Source organism: Naegleria gruberi (assembly GCF_000004985.1).
Source record: "Naegleria gruberi genomic scaffold NAEGRscaffold_82, whole genome shotgun sequence".
NCBI lineage: Eukaryota > Heterolobosea > Eutetramitea > Acrasida > Naegleriidae > Naegleria > Naegleria gruberi.
In genome coordinates, this window is record NW_003163245.1 from 145,647 (window position 1) to 168,410 (window position 22,764).

The following is a 22,764-nucleotide window of genomic DNA, read 5'->3' on the forward strand; positions in this document are numbered from 1 at the left end:
AATAATCTATTGATTATTGTGAAAGTTTGTAACAAACCTTTCGTTTAGTTTTGGAAATAAATGGCGGAAAGGCTTCGATATCTTTTAGTAAAATCTGCCGAGCGTTTTGTTCATTTCAATCCAGATAATTCAAATACCGGTATCCTCTTCCATCTTTATCATTTAATTCAGAAAGAAAAGTTTGGTTTGTGTTAAAGAATGCAACTGTCAGTTAGTAAGCTAATAGTTAATATTTATATTTACAAAAAGTTAATATTCATACTGAAATGTAGCCCGTCTAGCTCAGTCGGTAGAGCGCAAGGCTCTTAACCTTGTGGTCGTGGGTTCGACCCCCACGGTGGGCGATTCTCTTTTTTCTCTTTTTTCTCTTTTGAAAAGAATAGTTTAATTTTTGGAGATATGAACTTTGCAAATATTGAGCTATTGATATGTAGCTTTTGAAAATTATTCCGTTTCTTGACTTTTTTCAATTCTAATAACAGCAAAATCCGTTTTCTCTGGTAATATTTCGGCAATCTTTGTATTTTGAGTAATGTTAGAGAATATGAGTGTTTGTATTCTTGTATATGATAGCATTTTAGCAATTTCTTTCAATTCTTGCTCAAATCCCATTCCCACCATAAAATCAATATCATCCAATACAAGTGAAATCAAATTGGAATGCATAAATCTTGTTGTACCGAATAGGTGGTCCAGTAAGCGACCTGGAGTGGCTATCACAACAGAACAACCCTTTCCAAGAGTTTCAACTTGTTCTTGTAGCGATTGAGCACCAACTAACAAACAAGAAGTTTGTGGCATAAATGTCATTAATGATTTACAAACAGCATGGGTTTGAATGGCCAATTCTCTAGTAGGACTCACAACAATAACACCTGTTCCATTTCTTGGTTTGAATTTAGCTCTATGTAATGCTTCCAGACATGGCAAGAGGAAAGCCAATGTTTTACCACTTCCAGTATTAGCTTGAACAAGTAAATCTTTACCATCCAAAGCAATTGGAATTGAATGGGATTGAACAGGTGTCATATAAGTAAAAGAAAGTTCTGATAGCGCTCTTGTGAGTGGTTCACACAAATCAAGATTAGTAAATTGGTCATCGGTTAAAAAAGTTGAATTGGATGTGTTTGTAGATATTTCTTCTTTGGCTTCAGAATTGCTGGTTTCCGATAATGATCCTACAACATCATTCTCTTCCAAAAGGTAGTTGAATGTAGACATTTTTTTTGTTTTCAACTCAACTGGCTTTTAGAAAATGTTCAATGCTTGTTCTTAATCCAACCATAGCATAAATAAATATATGGTGAATATATTTCTTATGAACAAGAAGCTGGCGTAGCTCAGTCGGTAGAGCGTTGGTCTAATAAGCCATTGGTCGCCGGTTCGATCCCGTCCGTCAGCAGTTAATTTTATGTTTTATTCCCAATCATATGGAATACTAACCCCATATGTCACTTCCGATTCTGGATATTTACAAATTGTATATGGAGTCTTATGAGGATGTTGTTTTAATTTCTCAAAAACATCATCAAAATCATCGTCCGAAAGAGAGAAGAATCTTACATAGTCCTTATTTTCACAAATATTGTGGAATTGATAATCTTGTCCTTCTTGAAACCAAAACTTTTGCTTTAAACTGTTCCGAATATTGGCCTTGTTGATAGATCCATTTTTAAAATCAATAAACAGGATGATGTGATACGTTGACATTTTTTTGATTGATTTCAAGTCCAATTTCTTTTTACAAGATTTCAAGAATGTCGGGTTTAACCGCTGTGTTTCATTTTGAAAATTGAAGTCTTTCAACAAGAATATATTAATCCTTGGAATGGATATCAACTTTACAACTTTATTTTACAATAATTTACAGGTCCAACATTTCCATACACTTTTCCTTGATTGGTACAATTCTATGAGCTCTTCTATCTATGGTTTCAATCTTTTCGACAATTTCCATACATTTCTTGTATTGTTGATCACTATAACACTCAACTGCATCAGCATACAAATCACAAACATTGATTTCTGCCTCTGGAGCGTTCTCAGTTTCACAAAGGAGCTCATAAATTACTAATGGCTTGGTCTTACCCTTAACAGTAACTGAATCTAATGGAACACAGAATAATCTATTCGAAACTTGAACATAAGTAGCTTGACTGATGGCAAGATAAGTTCCATAATTCTTATTAATTCCTTCAATACGAGAAGCAGAGTTGACATTATCACCCAATGCTGTATAATTCATTCTTTCAGGAGTACCAACATTTCCAATAAAGGCAGATCCTGTGTGAACTCCAATTCTTGTCTTGAATTCTGGAAGACCCTTCTTTTCCCATACTCTATATAGATCTTTCAATTCTTTTTGAATTCTGAGTGCTGAATTACATGCTTTGTAAGCATGATCTTCAATTGCGAATGGAGCATTCCAGAATGCCATGATAGCATCACCTAATTTCAATGTCAGTTATCAATGAATAATTGAAACTTACCAATAAATTTATCGACTGTACCTCCAGATTCAATAATGTGATGGGTTGCTCTTTCTAGATATTCAGAAAGACATTGAACAAGAGTATTAGGATCCATCTTTTCACAAATTGTTGTAAAGTTTTCAATATCTGAGAAGAGCAAGGTCACATTCAATTCTTGCACTCCAAGACATGCTTCCTTTGAACTTTCTAATAAAGCTTTTACAAGAGAGCTAGGAACATATTTGTTAAATGAACGAAGACCAAATTTCATCTTGTCAACAGCTAATTGAATTTCTTTGACTTCTGTCAAGAAACTTCTACGTTGTTTTTTTGAAGAAATTTCCAATCTAGCAATCTTGTTAATATCCTTACTAAGGGATGATAATGGAAAGGTAATCAACAAGGAGAACACAAAGACAACTGCAGCACCGAATATCATAATTCCCAAACTGATCAACAAACCATTTCTGAATTGAATCCAAATGTCTCCCAACACGTCAATTTGTGGAGAGAAGATTACAATAATCCAATCCATTCCATTAATTGAGGATGAGTAACTGTATGGAATGGCATTAACGTCAACATCATAACCGTTCCATTGAATACTAGTAGAAGCAGTTCCATTCAATTTCTTCAAATCATACAAACTTAATAATTTCTGGTAACCTTCTTTTACAAAAGTTGTGTTGCCTTCGAGTGGAGTTGTCTGAACTGGAATTCCATTCTTAATAATGTATGAAGGATCAGAAGGAGATGAAGAACCAATCAATAATCCGTTTCTGTCTATTAACATGGTCACTGCATTCTTTGAAACTGGTGTGCTTTGCATGAAACTTGATAATGACCTGCCGAATGTAACAGAAGACCAAGCATAGTGGAATTCTCCATCAACCCAAAAAGGAGTCACATACGAAATGTAAAAATCTGGATCGACCTGATTGTAACCAACATCCGTCCAACTTTCTTTTGGATTCGAAACATTCATCAATTTCCAATAGGGTGATTGAGTGTTATCAACACCAGGAACGTGTACAATCAAATTAACTTCACCACTTGGAGTAACCACAAAGAAATCAGCTCCTTCCTTTGACACAAAGAGTCCATTAGCAAAACTGTAAATGTTCTGAACTCCCCATGCATAGTAACCTGTCTTGTCTCCTACTGAAGTAAATATAGAATCTGGATTCATACCCTTGAAAACATTATACATGTGATTTACAACTAAAGTGGATTGATCTGTTGTGTTGAATAGTTAAAACTTAAAAAACAGTGCTCTACTTACTATGCAGATCCCACTTGAATGTCATGAATTGATTCTTATAAATAGTTGACAAATCAACGGCTGGCTTGAATTTAGTATTAAGGTAGTTTGCAAGATTCTTCGCATAACCTTCCTTTAATTTCGTGTTCATGTCCAACACTGATGTATTACCCGTGTTAAAGCCAATGAACCAGGTAATAATCAAAACGACGAGAACAACCAACACGAGAACACACACCAGCAACAATCTAATAGAGAATAAAAAGTTGAGGAAGGAATAGATAGACCGAACAATGAAAGGAGTCTTATCTTCCCCGTAGAATAGCGAATCGACAGAATGTGCCTTGTGGAGAGCATATACATCTGCCTTGGAACTGTTTTGTGGTGTTACCACTGGTTGAATACTTGGTGATTTGACCATGGAGTGTTGTATTAATGCAAGTAAATTCAATAGGCACAAGGTGTATAGTAGTTCAGGCAACTCAATGGTTGTATTAAGGGTGATTGTTGGTTTGTTTTTTATGTGATTCTAACGTGGAGGAATATCTTGATCAAGTACATTCAATCAGCACGTAAACACTCATCATCTACAGTGAATCAGTGATGTGTGGGGTGAATTAACTGAAGCAGGCTTCACTACGTTGAAAACCAAACACTTCCAACGTGCTTGGCAGCAACTGAATATTAAGGTACAAGAAAACCAATTTAAGCGAAGAGTCAAACTTCCCCCTTAGGATATAAAAGTATATATACGGAGAGTAATCCATGAAGGGCAACATCGATTCTTGTAATATTTCCCCTCTGCTTATTTGGAAGATGCAGCTATCGGAACTAGATTATAAAAATTAAAGTCTAGATGAACTTGTTGATTCTTAGGAGAAATGAAACACATTTGGTTTATTTCATTCTTATTTAGTAAGAATTTATGTTGATCAGGTAAAACGCAACTAGTTTTGAGCAAGCAAATTCATTCCATACTCAGTCATGTAAGCGAAATACTCGGCTCTTTCTTCTTCTGTGAAAACGGTAACTATTGGACCAGCATAGCCCAATGGCTTCATCAATTGATTGACAACACCTCGAATTGTTTCATTGTTGAAAATCATAGAATGGACTGGAAGTAACATTAAGGCAATTTCTTCATCAGCTCCAATGACAGTTGAATCTTGCAAATCAGCATTTGACAAGAAGGTGCCATCCTTAACTCTAATGTATGCAATCACATCAGGTCCAGTTAATAATGGTGAAGATTGAAGTGAACTGTAGACAAACAAGTTTTCGTTCTGATTGTAAACAACCACCTGATTGTTTGGATTGGTATTGTCAATGATAGTAACACTTCCCAAATCAAAACCTCCAGAAGTCACAATTTGTTGCTTGAATGAACCAACAACAACCACTTTGCCATATTTGAGCGATTCTTGCAAAGTAGCAAGTGGATTTTCACTAGTGGATGCTAGTTTGGACATGTAGCCAGCAGCCAATGCAATTGGAATACCTCCAGGAACTGAATAATTCTTACATTGTTGACCTGTCATTTTCCACAATGCCAATCCAGCAACTGAGTTGAATTCACTTGATGAAATGATTGGTCTAGCCAAAGCTTCAACAGCACTTGCACTGTCCAATAAGATGGCCACTGAATCAGCTGGGGTGTTGGCATTTGACAAGATGGAAGGATTTGTGGATATTCCATTAGCACTGTATGATGTCATTGTGAGTGTTGGAACAGCTCTTCCCATGGAATCAGACAAAATTACTGGAATTCCAGTTTGAGCAGAAACCAGCATTGGCATGAGAGAATTCAATGCTCCAACTTCAACTGGAACAAGATAATCAACATGTTGGCCTTGTGATTGAACAACGTATTGATTGAATGCATTGTAGGCGTTTTGAGCAATGCAAAACTTGGATGAATCAGTCATGGCAGTTGGAGCTCCCTTAATATAAGAGAAGTTAAACACATATTCATATGTAATGTTGACTTACCATACCAGCAACGACTACTCCCAATTGATCATCATTCAAGACAGTTGGATCGATGAGTTGAATTCGTGGGACAAGATTTTCATCTTCCATATATTTAACAAGAACTCTTCCAATTGCAATCTTTAATTAACAAGCCGATGATCGGAATGATAAGTGTCAAATATATTATTTAAATATTATTAATAAATTGATGAGAATCAACCTACACTGCCACCACCTCCACAGCCCATTAAGGCTGCTCCGTACATGATTTGTTCCAACTTTTCACTAGTAAGGCCATAAACAGTAGCATAGGCACGATCAATTCTTTGAATACTTTGAGGAAGATAGAATAATTGAGGATTAGGTGTTGATGAGGACATTTTCTTGTGTGAGAAAACATTGTGAAAAAATCAAAAGCAAGACAAACAATGTGATAATTTTTGCATCTTCCTCAATAGACATAAAAGTGAAACTGCGCCATGTTGGGAAACCGTAGTAATGAAGAGACTTTTTCCGATGCATTAAACAATTAAGGGCAACCTTAGTAGAAATGGCTAAGGAAATTTCCGAGTACAAAAACAGTCTACTCCTAACAAACATGTTGTTTTGAAGACCAAAAACATTGCTAATCAAGTACATTAAGGTGACCACCTCCAAGAGATGAGAGTGTGTACCTATTATTATGTTGAATGTTTAATCCTATTCAAAAGAGTGAGGGAAATTACGGAAGGATTTCAAGTCGGTATACATTTTAAAATAACATTCTTTTTGAATATCTTACTTTGATGTGTGTACAATGAAACAGGAATGTTTCCAAAGAAATTGGATAGTCAAGTTGTAATATTTAACTGTTCCTGATACCATAGGAATGAGGTTCGGAAAGACACTTAACCAGATAATAATCCAAAACTTCTTTTGCATATTTTAAAGAAGGAAATCAATGCTATCAAGACATCAATGGAGACTATCTGTTCCAGTCCTCTTTTTCTTTCAGAATTTGATGTTCACGGTGGTGATTGTGGTTGCCAATTCAAGGAGCATCCTTTTTGGCAAGATTTAAAAAAGAAGAATATTGCCAATAACCTATCTGAGACTTTCATTGCCGTTTATTTTGATTATTATTCATGTGTCTTTACTCGAAATGATAACGACTGACACTGGGAAGACTTCTCTATTGCCTATTATCTCTCAAAATGTAAAGACAAGAATGGGTTGAAAAATTAGCAACGAACTGAACTGAGACGAAGATCACTTGAAATACAATCAATTAATATGCAGGGTGTGTTCTCATTCAATTCGTTCAGAATAAGTTCATTCAATTAGAGAAGGTGATACTTCCAAAATCAAACATGGACAAGATAAGTTAGTGGATGAGTTATTGAATTCTATTAGTATGGAAAGGTTGAAATTTATCCTTGATTGCTTTTTTACAACACATCCCCAGTTGATTAACAAAGCATTTAGTGTTTTGCATGAATCAAAGATTGAGAAGGCAGTGCCAGGTTTCATCCTTCAATAAGAGAGAGACAGCTTTGGCAGAAAGCAATGGTTGCCAAGAAATATCAAATTCTTTACTCCAGAGCATATTTATTGTGAGACTGTTCATGGAATCAAAAAGAGATTTAATCTTTAAGGGAATAAAAAGTTAACTTTACAAAAAAGATCTATCCAAATGAATAGTCGAAAAAAGTAAAAGAGAATCGCCCACCGTGGGGGTCGAACCCACGACCACAAGGTTAAGAGCCTTGCGCTCTACCGACTGAGCTAGACGGGCTACATTTCATTAACAATATCAACTTTTTGTAAATAAAAATACTATTTTGGGTGGTGGTAAATCTCCAATATTAAGACGTCACCTAACAATGGTTCATCAAATCAAGTTTTGGTGTGTATTGGTGGATCTAATCAATCAATTCTTTCGCACTTAATGTGGAGTTAAATTTTCAGTGATGAATTATTCCAACTCGTTGATGGTCTCATTCTTCTCTTGCTTGGAGTCCAATCGGAACAAATGATAGCATTAAATCCGTCATTAGTTCCGTTCGCAATTGATGTCGCCAATCCAAGGGAGTTAATTGAAATGTTTCAAGGAACCTTAACAAAAAAAGCAACAACATCAAATTCTGTTGAAATATGCAAAATAGTCTGATGAAATATTTAATTGTAATCTTGCTATTAACAATAGCTTTCTCAACAAGAAAAGTTGATGCTCTCAACACAGCTGGCAAAGATGTATCCAAGTGTTCCTATCAGAATACTGTGAAATTGGGAACAACCATGACTCTGTACTGGAATGTCCTGAAGAATCCAAGTGATTCCACCAACCACATTCTTGAATTTGGTTTAATATGCGTCAATGCAGGATATTGTGCTATTGGATTTGATCATCCTCTTGACAAGGGAATGAATTCCATTGACACCATGTTTGCCTACACAATTTCTGGAACTGCCTATTTGAAAGATGCCTATTGTAAGACCAAACATGTGTTTCCAACAATTGATGAATTGAGTGGAGGAACCAATGATTATTTGGAAACCAATGGAGGAGTCATTGATGGTCAGTATCATTATAGATGGAGCAGAAAAGTCAATACTGGAGATTCCCAAGATGCCACTTTCAAGAATTCAAATGTCTATGTCAGTTGGGCATATCACACCAGTTTAACTTCAATTGGTGCTACTCACTCTGAAGCTGGACAGAACGTTCAGGTTAATTTTCTTGCCAACTCACCAACAGAAACTTACCTTTCTGGAATGATTTATAATTCTTCGTCTCCCTATCCTACTGATTCTTCTAATGATTCTGTGGTAATTGGTGTTGGACACAGATATCATTTATATGCATTGGCCATTGCGGTCGGTTCAATGATCATTCTTGGCTTGATTTGTACCTACTTGGGTTCCATCCAATGTAGTTACTCACTTTTTACTTTATAGAAAGGTAACCAAGTTAATTCCATATGATTTTCTAGGAGTTTCCTACATTAACATGTTCCTAGATTTGACAGTTGGCGAAATGATTGTCATTTCAGTCTATTGGGCATTGATGGTGATCTGGTTCAGTTATGGAGTTGTAAATCAAGCAGATCCTTTCATTCCAAGAAAGATTTCTTCTGGATATGTACAAATGATCATTTTGAATTACATTTTCCTGTTCATTCCTGTAACTAGATATAATGTCTTGCAAGCATTATTCGGTATTTCATTTGAAAGGTCTTTGAAATTCCACAAGTGGCTTGGTTTTATGATTTTTGGATTTGCTACTGGACATGGTGTGACGGAATTCGTTTCATTCAGAGATAACATACCTTACATGTTCTCTGCAGAGGATCAATTCCCACTATTTGGAATAATTGCTTGGTTATCTCTTGGATTATTATTGCTCTTCTCTTTCAATCCTATTAGAAGAAAGCTCTATGAATTATTCTTAGTTTTCCACATTCCTCTAACTTTGGTCACTGTCACCTTCTCAATCATTCATGGAGAAGGTTGGATTAATTTACTTCCTTATATGGGATTTTCAATTATTTTAATGGTAATTGATTGGGCTTTGCGTTTAATTATTGGATTTGGAATTCCAACCAAGTTGACTCAGATATCATACGATGAGGATTCTGAAGTAACAACCTGTGTATTTGAAAAAAGATTCTTGACATTCTTCCATGATCCAAACCATGCTCACTATGTTTTCGTCTACATTCCACAAGTTTCCATCTACCAACTTCACCCAATGACAATCAGTTCCTCTGTAAAGCTTGAAAATGGAAATCATCAATTCATATGCCATATTAAACGAATGGAAGGAGGTACATGGGCAGCCAAGCTTGCTCAATTGGCTAAATCTAAGAAAATGGTTTCTGAATACTACGGAGTCAGAGTGGAAGGAGCATATGGCAACTTGTCAATTCCATTCTTTGCAAAGAAGAATGATCAGAAGAGAACCATTGTATTCATAGTTGCGGGAATTGGAGCAACTCCTTGTAATGCTATTTTGACAGCACTAGAAGATCCAAAATATAACGATCCAACTCCTTATAAGGTATATGTTAACTTTACAATGAGAAATGAGGCAACTTTGGCCCAAATGAGTAAGATTATGCAACAGAAACCAAATGTTGAATGCTCATTCTATGTAACTGGTGTTAAATCTGTGAAAAAATCAATAGAGTTAATGGAGAAGGGTCAGGATAATAGCGAAGACAAGAGATTTGTCAGAGGATCAAGACCTAACTATGTGGAATATTTGGAAAAGATCAAATCTCAAATTATTCAATCAAAATCACTTGAATATGTTTCTGTTTTTGCTTGTGGTCCATCTAAAATGATGAATGCAGTGCATAATGCTGTGTGGACATGCAGTGATTCATCTTGCCGATTCGAGTTGCACAAAGAAGAATTTGAATTTTAAAATTGGTTTTCTTTTTAATAAAATCACCAACATCAACGTTATGAGTACATTCCTTCAAAACAAAGCAAACAGTGTGTTAGTACAATCATATTCTAAAGCCAAAAGATAAATCGCCCACTGTGGGGGTCGAACCCACGACCACAAGGTTAAGAGCCTTGCGCTCTACCGACTGAGCTAGACGGGCTACCTTTCACATTGAATATCAACTTTTTATATCCTAAAACTTGAGTTTTTGTAATATTTTGTTTTTTATTTTATTATCACATCACTAATACAATCGGATAAATGGTTTTGGTTCTTCGTAATAAACAATTCTATAAGGATAATCTCTCTTATAATAAGTGTTAGAACGGAATTCAATTGGATTAACTTCAACATTTGGAAAATGTGGTTGGAATAATCTTTCAATAATTGCTCTGTTGTCATTTACATTAACATAGTCCAATTTTGGGAATTTCAGACCGTGTACAGAGCACACATCAGCTGGAAAGTCCCTTTCTAATAAAACAAAATCAAAAGTAACTTTCTTGACGCATTGTGGAATTCTATAAATGACATCCATCACAGCCTTTGGTTTAAGCTTGTCATTCTCCAATTCTCTTTCCAAATGAGGAGAAAATAGAACCAATTCTTCAACGTTACTGCAATTCTTCTCAAAAAACTTGTTTAGTTGAACTTCGTCCTTAAACCAAGTATACAATGGAATGTGCAAGACTTTGACATTTTTCAAAAATCTCTTTTCATAACTGATATATTCATGGTAGACATCCTTAATCCAAACTACAGGATTTGGATCAAAATGGAAAGCATATTCAGTAATGGCAACCCTCTTGTCCATAACATTTTCAGAATAGAAATCGAATAATGAAGATTTGATGACTTGGTCAAAGATGTGATAAGGTTGTAATGGTTTTTCGGATTTTCCCTTGGTGGAGTTGAATGCATTCAAGTGTGAATCGATATTGTTGATAAAGTTTTCATAGGAAATGTCAAGATAATCACGTCTGGATAAACTTTTAGCTGCCAAATGTCTCCACAAACGGCAGGTGGAGGAAACTTGCATGACTGAATAAATTGGAAGGTAGGAAAAGACTGCATAGATGATTTCATCATTGATCAATTTGTAGAACATCTTGTTGACCTTGGTTTCATCCTTGAGCAGATCTTGATTCATCTTTAAGATTCTTCCAGTTTCTTCTTGTTTATCCAACTTGTAAGCATTCTCCAAATCGTTAAGGGATTGCTCACTTGCACTATTCATGAACAAGTAGGAAGATCCTCTCATATAATAACAATAGGCAACAGCTTTAGAATCAGCAGCTAGATAAATGTCATCAATGATTTTAACACATTCTGCGTATTGGCAGGAATTGTAAAGTGAAACTGCAATGTTGAAATCCAACTCTTCAGCACTGATTAGTGAACCAGTGGATGGTGCCTTGGAGAAGAAACTAGACCAAACCTTCTCATAGATTAGTTTGTTTTGTTCACAGCATGCATTAACTTTAGTTTCAATTTCGGATTTCAAGTGAGCATGTGTTGAATCTTGCAACAAGTCTCTAGTCCTGATCAATAGTTTAGTAGCTTGATCAAAATCACATGCAATAGCATGACAACATGCCTCCAAATATGAGAAAACATAAACATTTCCCACACTTTCGTCCATTTCCAAAGCCAATTCCATTGATCTTTTAGCTTCCTTTTCATGAGCAGCTTGTACTTCCAGGAATGCTCTCTGTACATACAAGATTGCTTTCACCTTCTTGTCACTTGCCTTCTTCAAATCTTCTTCGATTGATTGCATCGTTTTGCTCTCTCTATAATTTCTCAACATGCCCAAAAGTGATGATTTGGCCACGAGTGGACAACCAGTATAATGAAGAAAGAGTGAACTGAATGGAGTGTTTGCAACCATTGAATCTTATTGTTGTTTAAAGTTTGTTTTTTTGCTTTGGTTGTGATATTGTTTACGTTGAAGATTTTAAGTTGGTTTTGATTGTTTGTGAACAATATCCTATCATGAGAAAATGAAAATGGCAAAACTGTTGTGGGTAATGTTTGTTTGTGATGTATCCCGAGTTGATGATTTCAAATAAATTAAAAGTACCTACAACGTAAATAGAAGGTCTGAAACAAATCATTAATTTCTAAACAATGATACGGACGTGATGATTTCTCGCGTGATGAGGAATAATTATACTAGGCCATCTTGCATGTGCCAACGTCAAACCTACACATCTAATGATTTTGGTAGTGTTTTATTGTTCTGCAAAACCAATAACAATTTGGTATTAACAATATTTTGATGATTGTTTTAACAGTGGTAAAATTGATAAAAAATTTTAAAAAGAAAAATTCTTCAACAAATCCAACTCTTTCTCAGTTGGTGATTTTCAACAGCAATACTTGATAACATTTAAAACGATTGGATGCAGAACATGGAGGTATAATATGGAAGCACCATTATTAGATTTTAGACAATTCTATCATCAATTGCGGATTTTGGAAAGCAATTATTAAATTTATAAAAACTTTTTTGTGGATTCATGGCTGGAAACCTTCATCGTTATGAGTAATCATCAAGAATATAACAACAAAGTGGATGCGACCGTTTTATTTCAAGAAGATGACCATCAATTTTAATTTTATAATTTTCATCAACATCAACAACATGTAGAACAAAAAGAACAACATTTCCTTGTTCTACATCATCAATTACATCACCCCAGAAAGTTTCAAAACTTTCCTTCGAGCAAGTGAAGAGCTGTAGAAGATGTAAGTAAAATTAATTTCAGCAAGCGAAAAACACCTTTGAACAAACTTGGTGAGGAGGACGAAGATTTGTTATCGTACCTCATCAGGATGGGTGATTTGCCAATGCTTTTCGAGCATTTTCCATAATTTGCCAAGTTGAATTTTCACATGCTTCCTAACATTAACCATTCATCATCTACTTCTTTAATCTTCATCACCACAACAATAAATACATCCCAGTGATGTTATCTACCAACAGTTTTCTTCTTGTTAATTCATATCAACAGCTAACAAAGAGAATCATCAAGCCTTCCACCAACAACAAATTAGTCTTGCTTTCCTTGCAACTACATGTATGACAGGATAGACAAGCAACCTTCCTAACCGATTTCATACCAATATTTAAAGTCATATCACAACCATTTTGTCAAGAAATATTAAAATAAGTGAAATGATTCTTTGCAGCTTGGATTCAACAACATTAGTAACAGAGATGCTGACCAAAATTGGAAAAACTGATGTGAAACTTTGATCAACTTTGCTAAAAAGAGTTGTGACTACATTTCAACAGATTGGAATGTTATTACTCTTGCACATATTACAATGACAACTTGTAATTTTTCATGTCAGCTTGTTTGGGAACAATCACCATGCATATTGTAGCAGTTATTTCCATCTTATCTTCTGGCTTACTCAACAATCTACCAGCTCCAAAAGAATGTTCATTGAAAATGTCCCCTTTCTTTTCAACTAATAGCTCTCTACAGAATAGCTTACCAGTTTCTGAATGATACAAATCAATAATTTTCGGCAATTCTTCCTCATCATACTCATCCTCTTCCTCTTCCTCATCATAATCCAGGTTCTTACTACTAAATATAATAGTTCCATAATACAAATCAAATAATTTAAATCTATTATTGCATCTTGTCAGAAAATCAATAATATTGGCATCATATTTTGTGGTGCATCGTTTAACATATTCCAGAAACGGCTCATTCTTTCCTCTTCTTGGGTGTTCATTCTCATCATCACTACCCATAATATAAACAGAGAATGGACACTCATGATACCTATTGGATTGTTCAATAATAATTCTCAATATATCAGATCTATCTTTTGGATTCTCACTAAAACAAATCTGATTTACTCCACTTCCGATACTTAAAAAGAGAGCATCCAATCTTCTAGTCAATGCTGTTGGATAATAATCTTCATCTTCATTATTTCCATCAGATTCAGCATCGAAATCAGCAAGTATATCATAAGCTTCCTCTGAAATATCATCCGTAGTGCCAAATAATTTATCCTTGTATTTATCGTACTCATAATATTCTTCACCATTAATTATTCTTTTCCCTATTCTAGCATAATCATCTTCGGAATCTTCATCATCTTCCGAAGAAGGGTTTTCGTACTCGGAATTTTCTTCCTCATAATCAATTCTCTTTCTTTTCATTTTTTTTAAAATTCTCTTAATTTATTTCACATGCATGAAAATGAATTTTGTAATTGAATTACAGTTTTTCTGGAAAGTCCTTAATAGAAGTGGTTCACAATAACAATGATTTAAATAAAAATCTTGTTGAACTCTCAATAGTGATTAGTTTTATTTCAAAGCAAACTGCTTTGATGGTTTGAGAGAGTACCGACAATATTGTGAAAATCCAAATCGTCACTTCTTATTTTCTAATTGATATCAAATTTAACGTTATCCTCCAATACAGTTCCATAATTTTCAAAATTCTGAATCTTCCATATCATTATTACAATGTTATCTTCATTATATTTCTCCAACCTAATACCCCAAAAAACAAACTCGATTACAATGGTTTCTTAACGGAGTTCCACAAACCTTTAAATCTCATCATATTCTGTTTTGTTTCGATTTTCAAAAAATCAAAAAAAAAATTCCGATTCACATGAAGGTGAGTTGTTCACATTTTCTTTTCCTTGGTTAATAATTCTCATGGGTTGCTGATGATGATAATATATTCATAATCATCATCATCATTAATGAATGGATGTATAGCTCGATTCCGATGAGAGGACGAGTTTTCTGAGTACCAACTCGACGATTCATTATAATTACAATTCTACATCAGCAAATGTTGTTCCGATAATACAAGAAGATGATGTTAATGTCGAGGAGGAAAGAAGATTATTGTTGAAGAGTAATGATGACAGAAAGGATCGTAAAGATAGTAACACGAGAATTGTCTATGCCAATGATGAGAAATCGAATAGCAAGTATAAATATGTAAAGAATCAAATCACTACAACAAAGTATACCTATTTGAATTTTTTATTTAAGAATTTGATTGAACAATTTCAGAGATTTGCTAATTGTTGTAAGTATTTGGTGGAAATTGTTGGATTGAATTATGATTTGTAAGATTTCTTATTTATGGCAATTTTGCAGACAATTCCGACTTTATCACCGACTGGTCAATTCACCAATTCAGTTCCATTGTGTTTTGGTATGTTTGTAATATGTGAATTCTAACAATGAAACTAGTTCTTTTTGTAACAATGATAAAGGATGCATTTGAAGATTATACAAGAAGAAGTTCTGACAAGGTAACAAACAATCAACGAGCTCATGTTTTGAGGGGAGATGAATTTGTGGATGTTCTGTGGAAAGATATCAAGACTGGTGACATTTTAAGAGTGGAAAATAATGAAGCATTTCCTTGTGATTTAATTTTACTTTCATCGAGCCACAATCAAGGATTATGCTATGTGGAAACATCTGGTTTGGATGGGTAAGTGAATGCTAAAAAATTAAGCATGAAATTAACCTTTGTGAAATATATTTAGGGAGAGTAATTTAAAAATTAAAAAGTGTCGTAGTGAGACAATTTCCCTTAAATCTGCAGAAATACTCAATGATAGTAGGATGATTGTGGAATGTGAAAAACCAAATAATAGATTGTACAAATTCGAAGGAACATTAATGTTAAATAGTGAAAAGAAACAAATTGCTTTGGATACAGAACAAATTTGTTTACGAGGATCATCATTGAAAAATACTGAATTCATGATTGGAATTTCAATTTTCACAGGATCAGATACCAAGTTAATGATGAACACCAAGTAAGTTGACATGACACTCATTCTATTAACATTAGTAAAGAGCAACTCCTCACAAGATTAGCAAAATTGAAAGAATGATTAACAAATTAATTTTACTAGTATTTGCCTTTGAAATCATGCTGGCTCTTGGACTTGATGGAGGATATATTGCATGGACCTATTTTAACACAGACGCTTGGTATATTTTCAGTGACCAGAAAGTTAATATGGACTATTTGGCATGGAATGGATTTAAAGGATTTTGGACTTTTCTGTTGTTATTGACTGATTTAATTCCAATATCTTTATATGTTTCAATTGAAACAGCAAAACTTTTCCAAACCATGATGATAAGCAAAGATTTGAAAATGTATAACGAGACAACGGACACTCCTACCATAGTACGTTCTTCAGCATTGCATGAAGATTTGGGACAGATCAATTACATCTTCTCAGACAAAACTGGAACATTAACGGAAAATAAGATGGACTGTAAGTATGCAATTGGAATTTAGTGTAATAACATTGAATAGTTATGAAGTTTTCAGTTTCTGGAATTATGTACGGAACAGGTATTACAGAAATTTCTAGAATAACAGCGAGGAAACATGGACAAGAGGTTGTGGATGAACGACCTGCTCATGTAAGAAATTCTGATTTCCATTTCTACGATGAAAGAATTAATGATGGAGCATGGGTGAAACAGGAAAACTCTGCAGATTTATTGAACTTTTTCATAGTGTTGGCCATTTGTAATACAGTTATTCCAGAGGAAAATGATGATAACGATATTGTTTATCAATCTTCATCTCCAGATGAAGCAGCACTTGTCAAGGCAGCAAAATATTTAGGTGTAGAACTAGTTAACAAAGCAATGAACACAATAACCATAAGAGTTTTAAAGGAAATTAGAGAATACACATTAGTAGAGGTTATTGAGTTTTCGAGTGATAGAAAAAGACAATCAGTAATTGTTAAAGATCCAGAAGGAAGATTATTGATAATGACCAAGGGTGCTGACTCTGTTGTCTCTAGATTACTTTGCAACGAGTCCAGAGAGCAATACGGAAAGGTTACAATTCAACATTTAGATCATTTTGGTAATGAAGGTTTGAGAACAATGATTTGTGCTCAAAGTTTCCTAGATGAAGAAGCTTTCAAAATTTGGCGAGAAGAATATGAAATGGCAAAAATTTCAATTGAAAACCGTCAAGAAACTATTGAACTAGTGGGTGCTAAAATTGAAACAAATCTTTCTTTTGTCGGAGCTACTGCAATAGAAGATAAATTACAGCAAGGAGTTGGAGAAACAATTTATGATTTGAGAAAGGCAGGAATTAATATTTGGATGTTAACCGGTGACAAGTTGGAAACTGCAATTAATATTGGATATGCATGCGACTTGCTAAACTATGGAATGAATGTATTGATTGTGGATGGAAGCTCACTGGAGGAACTTCGATCTTTCTTTGAGAAGAATTTGAGTCTCTATGAAGATGCTTCTCCAGAGTCCCTAGGGCTTGTTGTTGAAGGAGAAAAGCTATTGACCATTTTGGATGAAGATCAACATGGTGACAAACGTACAAGTTTACGAAATTTATTCCTTAATTTGAGTATCAAATGCAAATCAGTTATTTGTTGCAGAGTTTCTCCAAAGCAAAAATCTGACATTGTATTGTTAATCAAAAATAATGTAACTTGTGTAACGTTGGCAATTGGAGATGGTAGTAATGACGGTAAGTTCAAAACACAGTTTTAATAATTAACTTTCTAAAGTGAGCATGATTCAAAGTGCCAATGTTGGAATTGGAATTTCAGGAATGGAAGGTTTACAAGCTGTCAATGCTTCAGATTATGCAATTGGCCAATTTAGATTCCTCAAACGTTTATTACTCGTTCATGGAAGATGGAACTATAGAAGAGTTTCCAAGTTGGTGGTTTATGTTTTCTACAAGAATATTCTCTTCTTCTTAACTCAATTGTGGTTCAATATTTATAATGGCTATTCAGGAGCTTCACTTCATGATAATTGGACAATAGCACTCTATAACACAATTTTCACTGGACTTCCAATTGTTGCCCTCGCATTTATGGATAGAGATGTACCTGATTATATTGCTGAAAAGTATCCAGAACTTTATTTCCAAGGACAAAAAAACAGATATGTAAGTTCAAGTTACTTGTTTTAATTTATTAATTATCTTCGAATAGTTCAATGCCAAAATATTCATTTCATGGATTGTGAATGCAGTATTCCATTCTACAATTTGTTTCTTCATTCCATACTATTGTTTAGTGGATAGCAAATTCATTGATGGACAAGATATTGATACACAAACTATTGGAATTGCAGTTTATTCCTGTGTTCTGGCTGTAACATTATTCAAGTTGGCAATTGAGACAGCCTCTTGGACCATTGTACATTGTCTCTTTTATTTTGGATTTTATCTTTCATTTCCTGCATTTGTCTTCTCATACGGAAGTGTTTATTATCTAATCAAGTATCCTTATCCTGTCCTTTCTGAAACCTACAGTATTACACAGAGATGGAGAATTTTCCTCTCACCTCAATTTTATTTCATTCTAATGTTGGTTGCCTTTGCATGTTGCCTTCGTGATATTTTCTGGAAAGGTTTTGTGAGAATGTATGATAGAAATTTCCTCTATGAGTTACAAGAAAAAAGAAAACAAATTAGAAAGGAGATGCAGTTCATCAAATAAGTTTTCAACCTTAGGACTGTAAATGTGATTTTGGTTGTAAAATAAAGCACTGAATTTTAATGCAATATTTGGAAATCTGAGAACTTTTCAAGTGCAATCTTTCCAAATTTTATTGGAATAACTGTTGTAAAAACCTTATTCATCTCAATCCTCCACAACTCACTGTTATCATTTCAAACAATTTATAGAAATGGTTATTGTATTGCAACTAGTACAGATTAGAGTGATGGAAGAAATTTGTAAATTCACTTGATTAACAATATTCCAGCGAACTTCAAAAAACATAGTCGAGTATATAGCAAAAAAATGTCAAAACTCGATAACCCTAGTGCCATTTTTGTTTCCAATGACGAAGTATTTATTGCTGATACGGGTAATGATCGAGTGAGAAAATTGCTTCGGAATGGTCAAATTGTAACAATTGCAGGAAATGAGCGTGCATCATTGTATAATCCATCTTCTATTGTTGTTTCATCATCAAATCAAGTTTATATTTCGGAAAATGAGCGTCATTTGATTTACAAGATTGATGAATTTGGAATCATGACAAAAATTGCCGGAACATGTGAAACAGAATACAATGGAGATGATCAATTGGCTGTAAATGCAAACTTGAACTCTCCTTGTGGTCTTTTTGTTACTGATGATGATGAAGTATTATTTTGTGATAGAAGAAATCATCGTGTGAGAAAGATTGATAGAAATGGAATCATTACAACAATTGCTGGAGATGGAATTGAAGGATACGATGGAGATAATCAATTGGCAACATTGAGTTCATTGAAACACCCTTGTAGTGTATTTCAATACAAAGATGAAATTTACATTGCAGATTCCTTCAGTAATAGGATTAGAAAAATTGATCGTGATGGAATCATCCACACAATTGCAGGAAATGGAATTGAAGGATACAATGGAGATGGAAGGAATGCCACTGATACAAGTTTGAACAACCCTAATTCTCTCTTTGTTCACAATGATGAAATTTACTTTTCAGATTTAGACAATCAAGTGATAAGAAAGATATTACCCAATGGAATCATCAAAAACATTGCAGGAATTCCAGGAAAAAAAGGATATAATGGAGATTATAAATTAGCAACAAGAACAACACTTAGTTGGCCAAAAGGAATATTTGTTGATTCAAAAAATCAAGTTTATTTTGCTGACTACTATAATCATTGCGTAAGAAAGATTTTCAAGAATGGAAATATGAAAATAATTGCTGGAATTGGAGATGTATTTGGATATTCAGGAGATGTTCCATTTGATTTCCAACAATATCCACATATTGGACCACCAAGAAAGAAATCACCAATCAAACCATTCCCAAAATCATATCATGATTTGATTTTAATTTGTCAAATTGTTTAAGAATCAATTGGAAAAGATTAACCTTATAAAATTTAATATTTATTAAATAAAAGGTGTAAGGTTAGGATTCAGAATTGATTTATTTGGGTTATTTAATAGATTACTTAGTGAAGATTCATATCATTGATTATATTTCTTATCATCTATAAATGATGTAAATTTGATGGTTTCATTTCTTATATTGACAGATATTTAAAGGTCAGGTCAGTATCAACTTTTGTATTATGGACTTTGAGAAGTAGATTGAATCAGGTTGATTTGCATGCAATATGAATAAGTAACATTATCAAGAGTGATTATTCACCAATTCAATAATCAATATTCAATAATCGGTTGGATTTCAATCAATAGCTTGCTCATCAAGCTTTGAATATTAATATTCCAGTAATTAACGGCAGTCTATTTTTAAATTTAATCAAAGACCATATATAGTATCTTGACTTTTATGATCTGGAAACTATCTAGATGTGTTCTATATTGAATAATCTATTTGAAAATGAGAAGAATTAACTCTTCTACTGAGTTTTATTGGTATTGCATGGAATTACGATTATAATAATCTACACAGAAATCACTCTTGAAATATAAACTGTACTAAAATGTATGAGAAACATACTGTTGGTGGAATTAACCAATAAATCGCTGAAGTGACTGAGATGGAATGTAAGCAATGGACTATTTGTCATGTAAAGGTGATTAGACAGTGTCAATTTCATCAAATTGTTTCAAACTGATTACATTCAATAAAAAAACCGTTCTATACATCACGTATGTCATACAGAATGAGTTTCAATATTTAAGATTGTGAACTGACTCTGTTGGATACCATCTCTATAAATATAACAAGATGAAAAGTGTCAATATTCAATTTCACATGTATGTTACTATGGAGAGTCATCATTATATCATCTGGATAGGTAATATTTCAAGTTTCAGTGGAATAGACAGTCTAGATATTGAGATGTGTATAAGGTGAAAGAAGTGTCACCTTCACTGATTACTGACATGAATATAATAATTGAATGTATTATTCTTGTATAATTAATTCATTATTCAATGATTTGGATTTTGGATATGATGGTAAAAATTAATTTTGAAATTAAGATTCTTCCCTTTTGATTACCTTAGATGGAATGTTGCCATGAATATAAAACTTTCTCAGATTGTTCTCCTCATCAAGGGAAGTGTATTCATATTTGATACAAGTATGATATTTTGTAAACTGACTGAGATGGTATTCATTCTATATGTTGAAATATGACAATTTGACAGATTGTTATTATTATCATATTGAATTCAATTCTAAAACACTAAAATTGATACCAGATGTATATCAGTGTGAATAAATGTATCTGGTAAAGTTACATGATGTTTGGATATACTTTCATTGAGACAGAGTGTACAATTGGATATAAGCATATTGACATTGAACATTTACTGATTGACTGAATGAAAGTATCATGAATTATTTCTAAACTTGTATAGATGTATATAAATGGTGTATAGAATTTGTGTTATCAATTCTAGACTAATTACATATAAAATAAGTGATTTGGAGCATAATCTTTGTTTTTATGTCAAAGTTCTATAGTAAAATGATAGAGTTGTCAACTCAATATCTTTTTTTTTTTTTTTTGAATGACTTCTAGTCTATTTATTAGTTTTATCTCTGATGTACTAAATCACATCTTCTAATCCATGTCCGGTGGACGTATCTCATAATACAACTTCTTATTTTGGTGATTTGCTTTTTCGTAACAACTCCTAATTTCCTTGCTGTATTCCTTGTGATTAATCCTCCCATAAATGGAAAACATTCAGCCATTTTTTCCTTGCTAGCAAGCAATTCCATTTCAATTAAGCTTCCTGTATTTTCTTTTTTAGATATAGGGTTTGGTTCTACTGGGTTTGGTTAGGATTCAGAGTTGATTTATTTGGGTTATTTAAGAGATTACTTAGTGAAGATTTATATCATTGATTATTTTTCTTATCATCTATTAATGCTGTTAATTTGATGTTTTCATTTCTTATATTGATAGATATTTAAAGGTCAGGTCAGTATCAACTTTTGAAATATGGACTTTGAGAAGTCAAATGTTTGGGACGTGAATCTACTCATTGGATTGAATATGTATTGCTAATAAAGGAACATTTCATTGATTTATTGATTATAACCGTCAAATTGAGTTGAATGGAAGTGATTCTTATGTTGATTGATCGTGGATGGGTAGTTTCGCCACGTAGTGGTGCAACTACCAACCTTTGTAGATTGAATCAGGTTGATTTGCATGCAATATGAAATATGTAGCAGTATCAAGAATCAAGAGAGTGATTGTTCACCAATTCAATGATCAATATTCAATAATCGGTTTGATTTCAATCAATAGCTTTATCATCAAGATTCCAGTAATTAACGGCAGTCTATTTTTAAATTTAATCAAAGACCATATATAGTAGCTTGACTTTTATGATATGGAAACTATCTAGATGTGTTTCTATATTTAATAATCTATTTGAAAATGAGAAGAATTAACTCTTCTATTGAGTTTTATTGGTATTGGATGGTATTACGATTATAATAATCTACACAGAAATCACTCTTGAAATATAACCTGTAGTAGAACGTATGAGAAACATAATGGTGGTGGAATTAATCAATAACTCGTTGAAATGACTGAGATGGAATGTAAACTATGGTCTATTTGTCATGTAATGGTGACTAGACAGTG

The 22,764-nt window shown here is 33.6% G+C and overlaps 6 protein-coding genes and 4 non-coding genes across 10 annotated transcripts; 4 read left to right on the plus strand and 6 right to left on the minus strand.

The window, feature by feature from the left end:
* The first annotated feature begins 271 nt into the window (after positions 1 to 271).
* Positions 272 to 344, plus strand: NAEGRDRAFT_t797. The gene has a single exon. It is a non-coding gene; the product is annotated as a tRNA-Lys (tRNA).
* A 100-nt stretch (positions 345 to 444) lies between these two features.
* Positions 445 to 1,221, minus strand: NAEGRDRAFT_54205 (uncharacterized protein; the record flags this gene model as incomplete). Its single annotated transcript, XM_002669457.1, has 1 exon — positions 445 to 1,221. The coding sequence occupies one exon, from the start codon at positions 1,219 to 1,221 to the stop codon at positions 445 to 447; it is 777 nt and encodes a 258-aa protein (XP_002669503.1).
* A 108-nt stretch (positions 1,222 to 1,329) lies between these two features.
* Positions 1,330 to 1,402, plus strand: NAEGRDRAFT_t798. The gene has a single exon. It is a non-coding gene; the product is annotated as a tRNA-Ile (tRNA).
* Positions 1,403 to 1,864: 462 nt separating this feature from the next.
* NAEGRDRAFT_75617 (uncharacterized protein) lies at positions 1,865 to 4,153 on the minus strand (the record flags this gene model as incomplete). Its single annotated transcript, XM_002669458.1, has 3 exons — positions 1,865 to 2,448; positions 2,490 to 3,692; positions 3,754 to 4,153. 3 exons carry the CDS (start codon positions 4,151 to 4,153, stop codon positions 1,865 to 1,867), a joined length of 2,187 nt encoding a protein of 728 aa, XP_002669504.1.
* A 526-nt stretch (positions 4,154 to 4,679) lies between these two features.
* On the minus strand, positions 4,680 to 5,657 carry NAEGRDRAFT_54207 (uncharacterized protein; the record flags this gene model as incomplete). Its single annotated transcript, XM_002669459.1, has 1 exon — positions 4,680 to 5,657. The coding sequence occupies one exon, from the start codon at positions 5,655 to 5,657 to the stop codon at positions 4,680 to 4,682; it is 978 nt and encodes a 325-aa protein (XP_002669505.1).
* A 1,747-nt stretch (positions 5,658 to 7,404) lies between these two features.
* NAEGRDRAFT_t800 lies at positions 7,405 to 7,477 on the minus strand. The gene has a single exon. It is a non-coding gene; the product is annotated as a tRNA-Lys (tRNA).
* A 503-nt stretch (positions 7,478 to 7,980) lies between these two features.
* On the plus strand, positions 7,981 to 10,111 carry NAEGRDRAFT_54208 (uncharacterized protein; the record flags this gene model as incomplete). The annotated part of the gene is made up of 2 exons (XM_002669427.1): positions 7,981 to 8,511; positions 8,645 to 10,111. 2 exons carry the CDS (start codon positions 7,981 to 7,983, stop codon positions 10,109 to 10,111), a joined length of 1,998 nt encoding a protein of 665 aa, XP_002669473.1.
* A 111-nt stretch (positions 10,112 to 10,222) lies between these two features.
* Positions 10,223 to 10,295, minus strand: NAEGRDRAFT_t799. The gene has a single exon. It is a non-coding gene; the product is annotated as a tRNA-Lys (tRNA).
* Positions 10,296 to 10,347: 52 nt separating this feature from the next.
* On the minus strand, positions 10,348 to 12,032 carry NAEGRDRAFT_82151 (uncharacterized protein). Its single transcript, XM_002669460.1, has one exon. The coding sequence runs from the start codon at positions 12,024 to 12,026 to the stop codon at positions 10,380 to 10,382; it is 1,647 nt and encodes a 548-aa protein (XP_002669506.1). The 5' UTR covers positions 12,027 to 12,032; the 3' UTR covers positions 10,348 to 10,379.
* Positions 12,033 to 13,515: 1,483 nt separating this feature from the next.
* On the plus strand, positions 13,516 to 22,449 carry NAEGRDRAFT_61017 (uncharacterized protein; the record flags this gene model as incomplete). Its single annotated transcript, XM_002669428.1, has 12 exons — positions 13,516 to 13,598; positions 15,041 to 15,216; positions 15,262 to 15,360; positions 15,384 to 15,630; positions 15,686 to 15,961; positions 16,002 to 16,432; positions 16,474 to 17,676; positions 17,717 to 18,105; positions 18,152 to 18,441; positions 18,487 to 18,648; positions 19,780 to 19,816; positions 22,423 to 22,449. The coding sequence occupies 12 exons, from the start codon at positions 13,516 to 13,518 to the stop codon at positions 22,447 to 22,449; spliced, it is 3,420 nt and encodes a 1,139-aa protein (XP_002669474.1).
* Between the last annotated feature and the right edge of the window lie 315 nt (positions 22,450 to 22,764).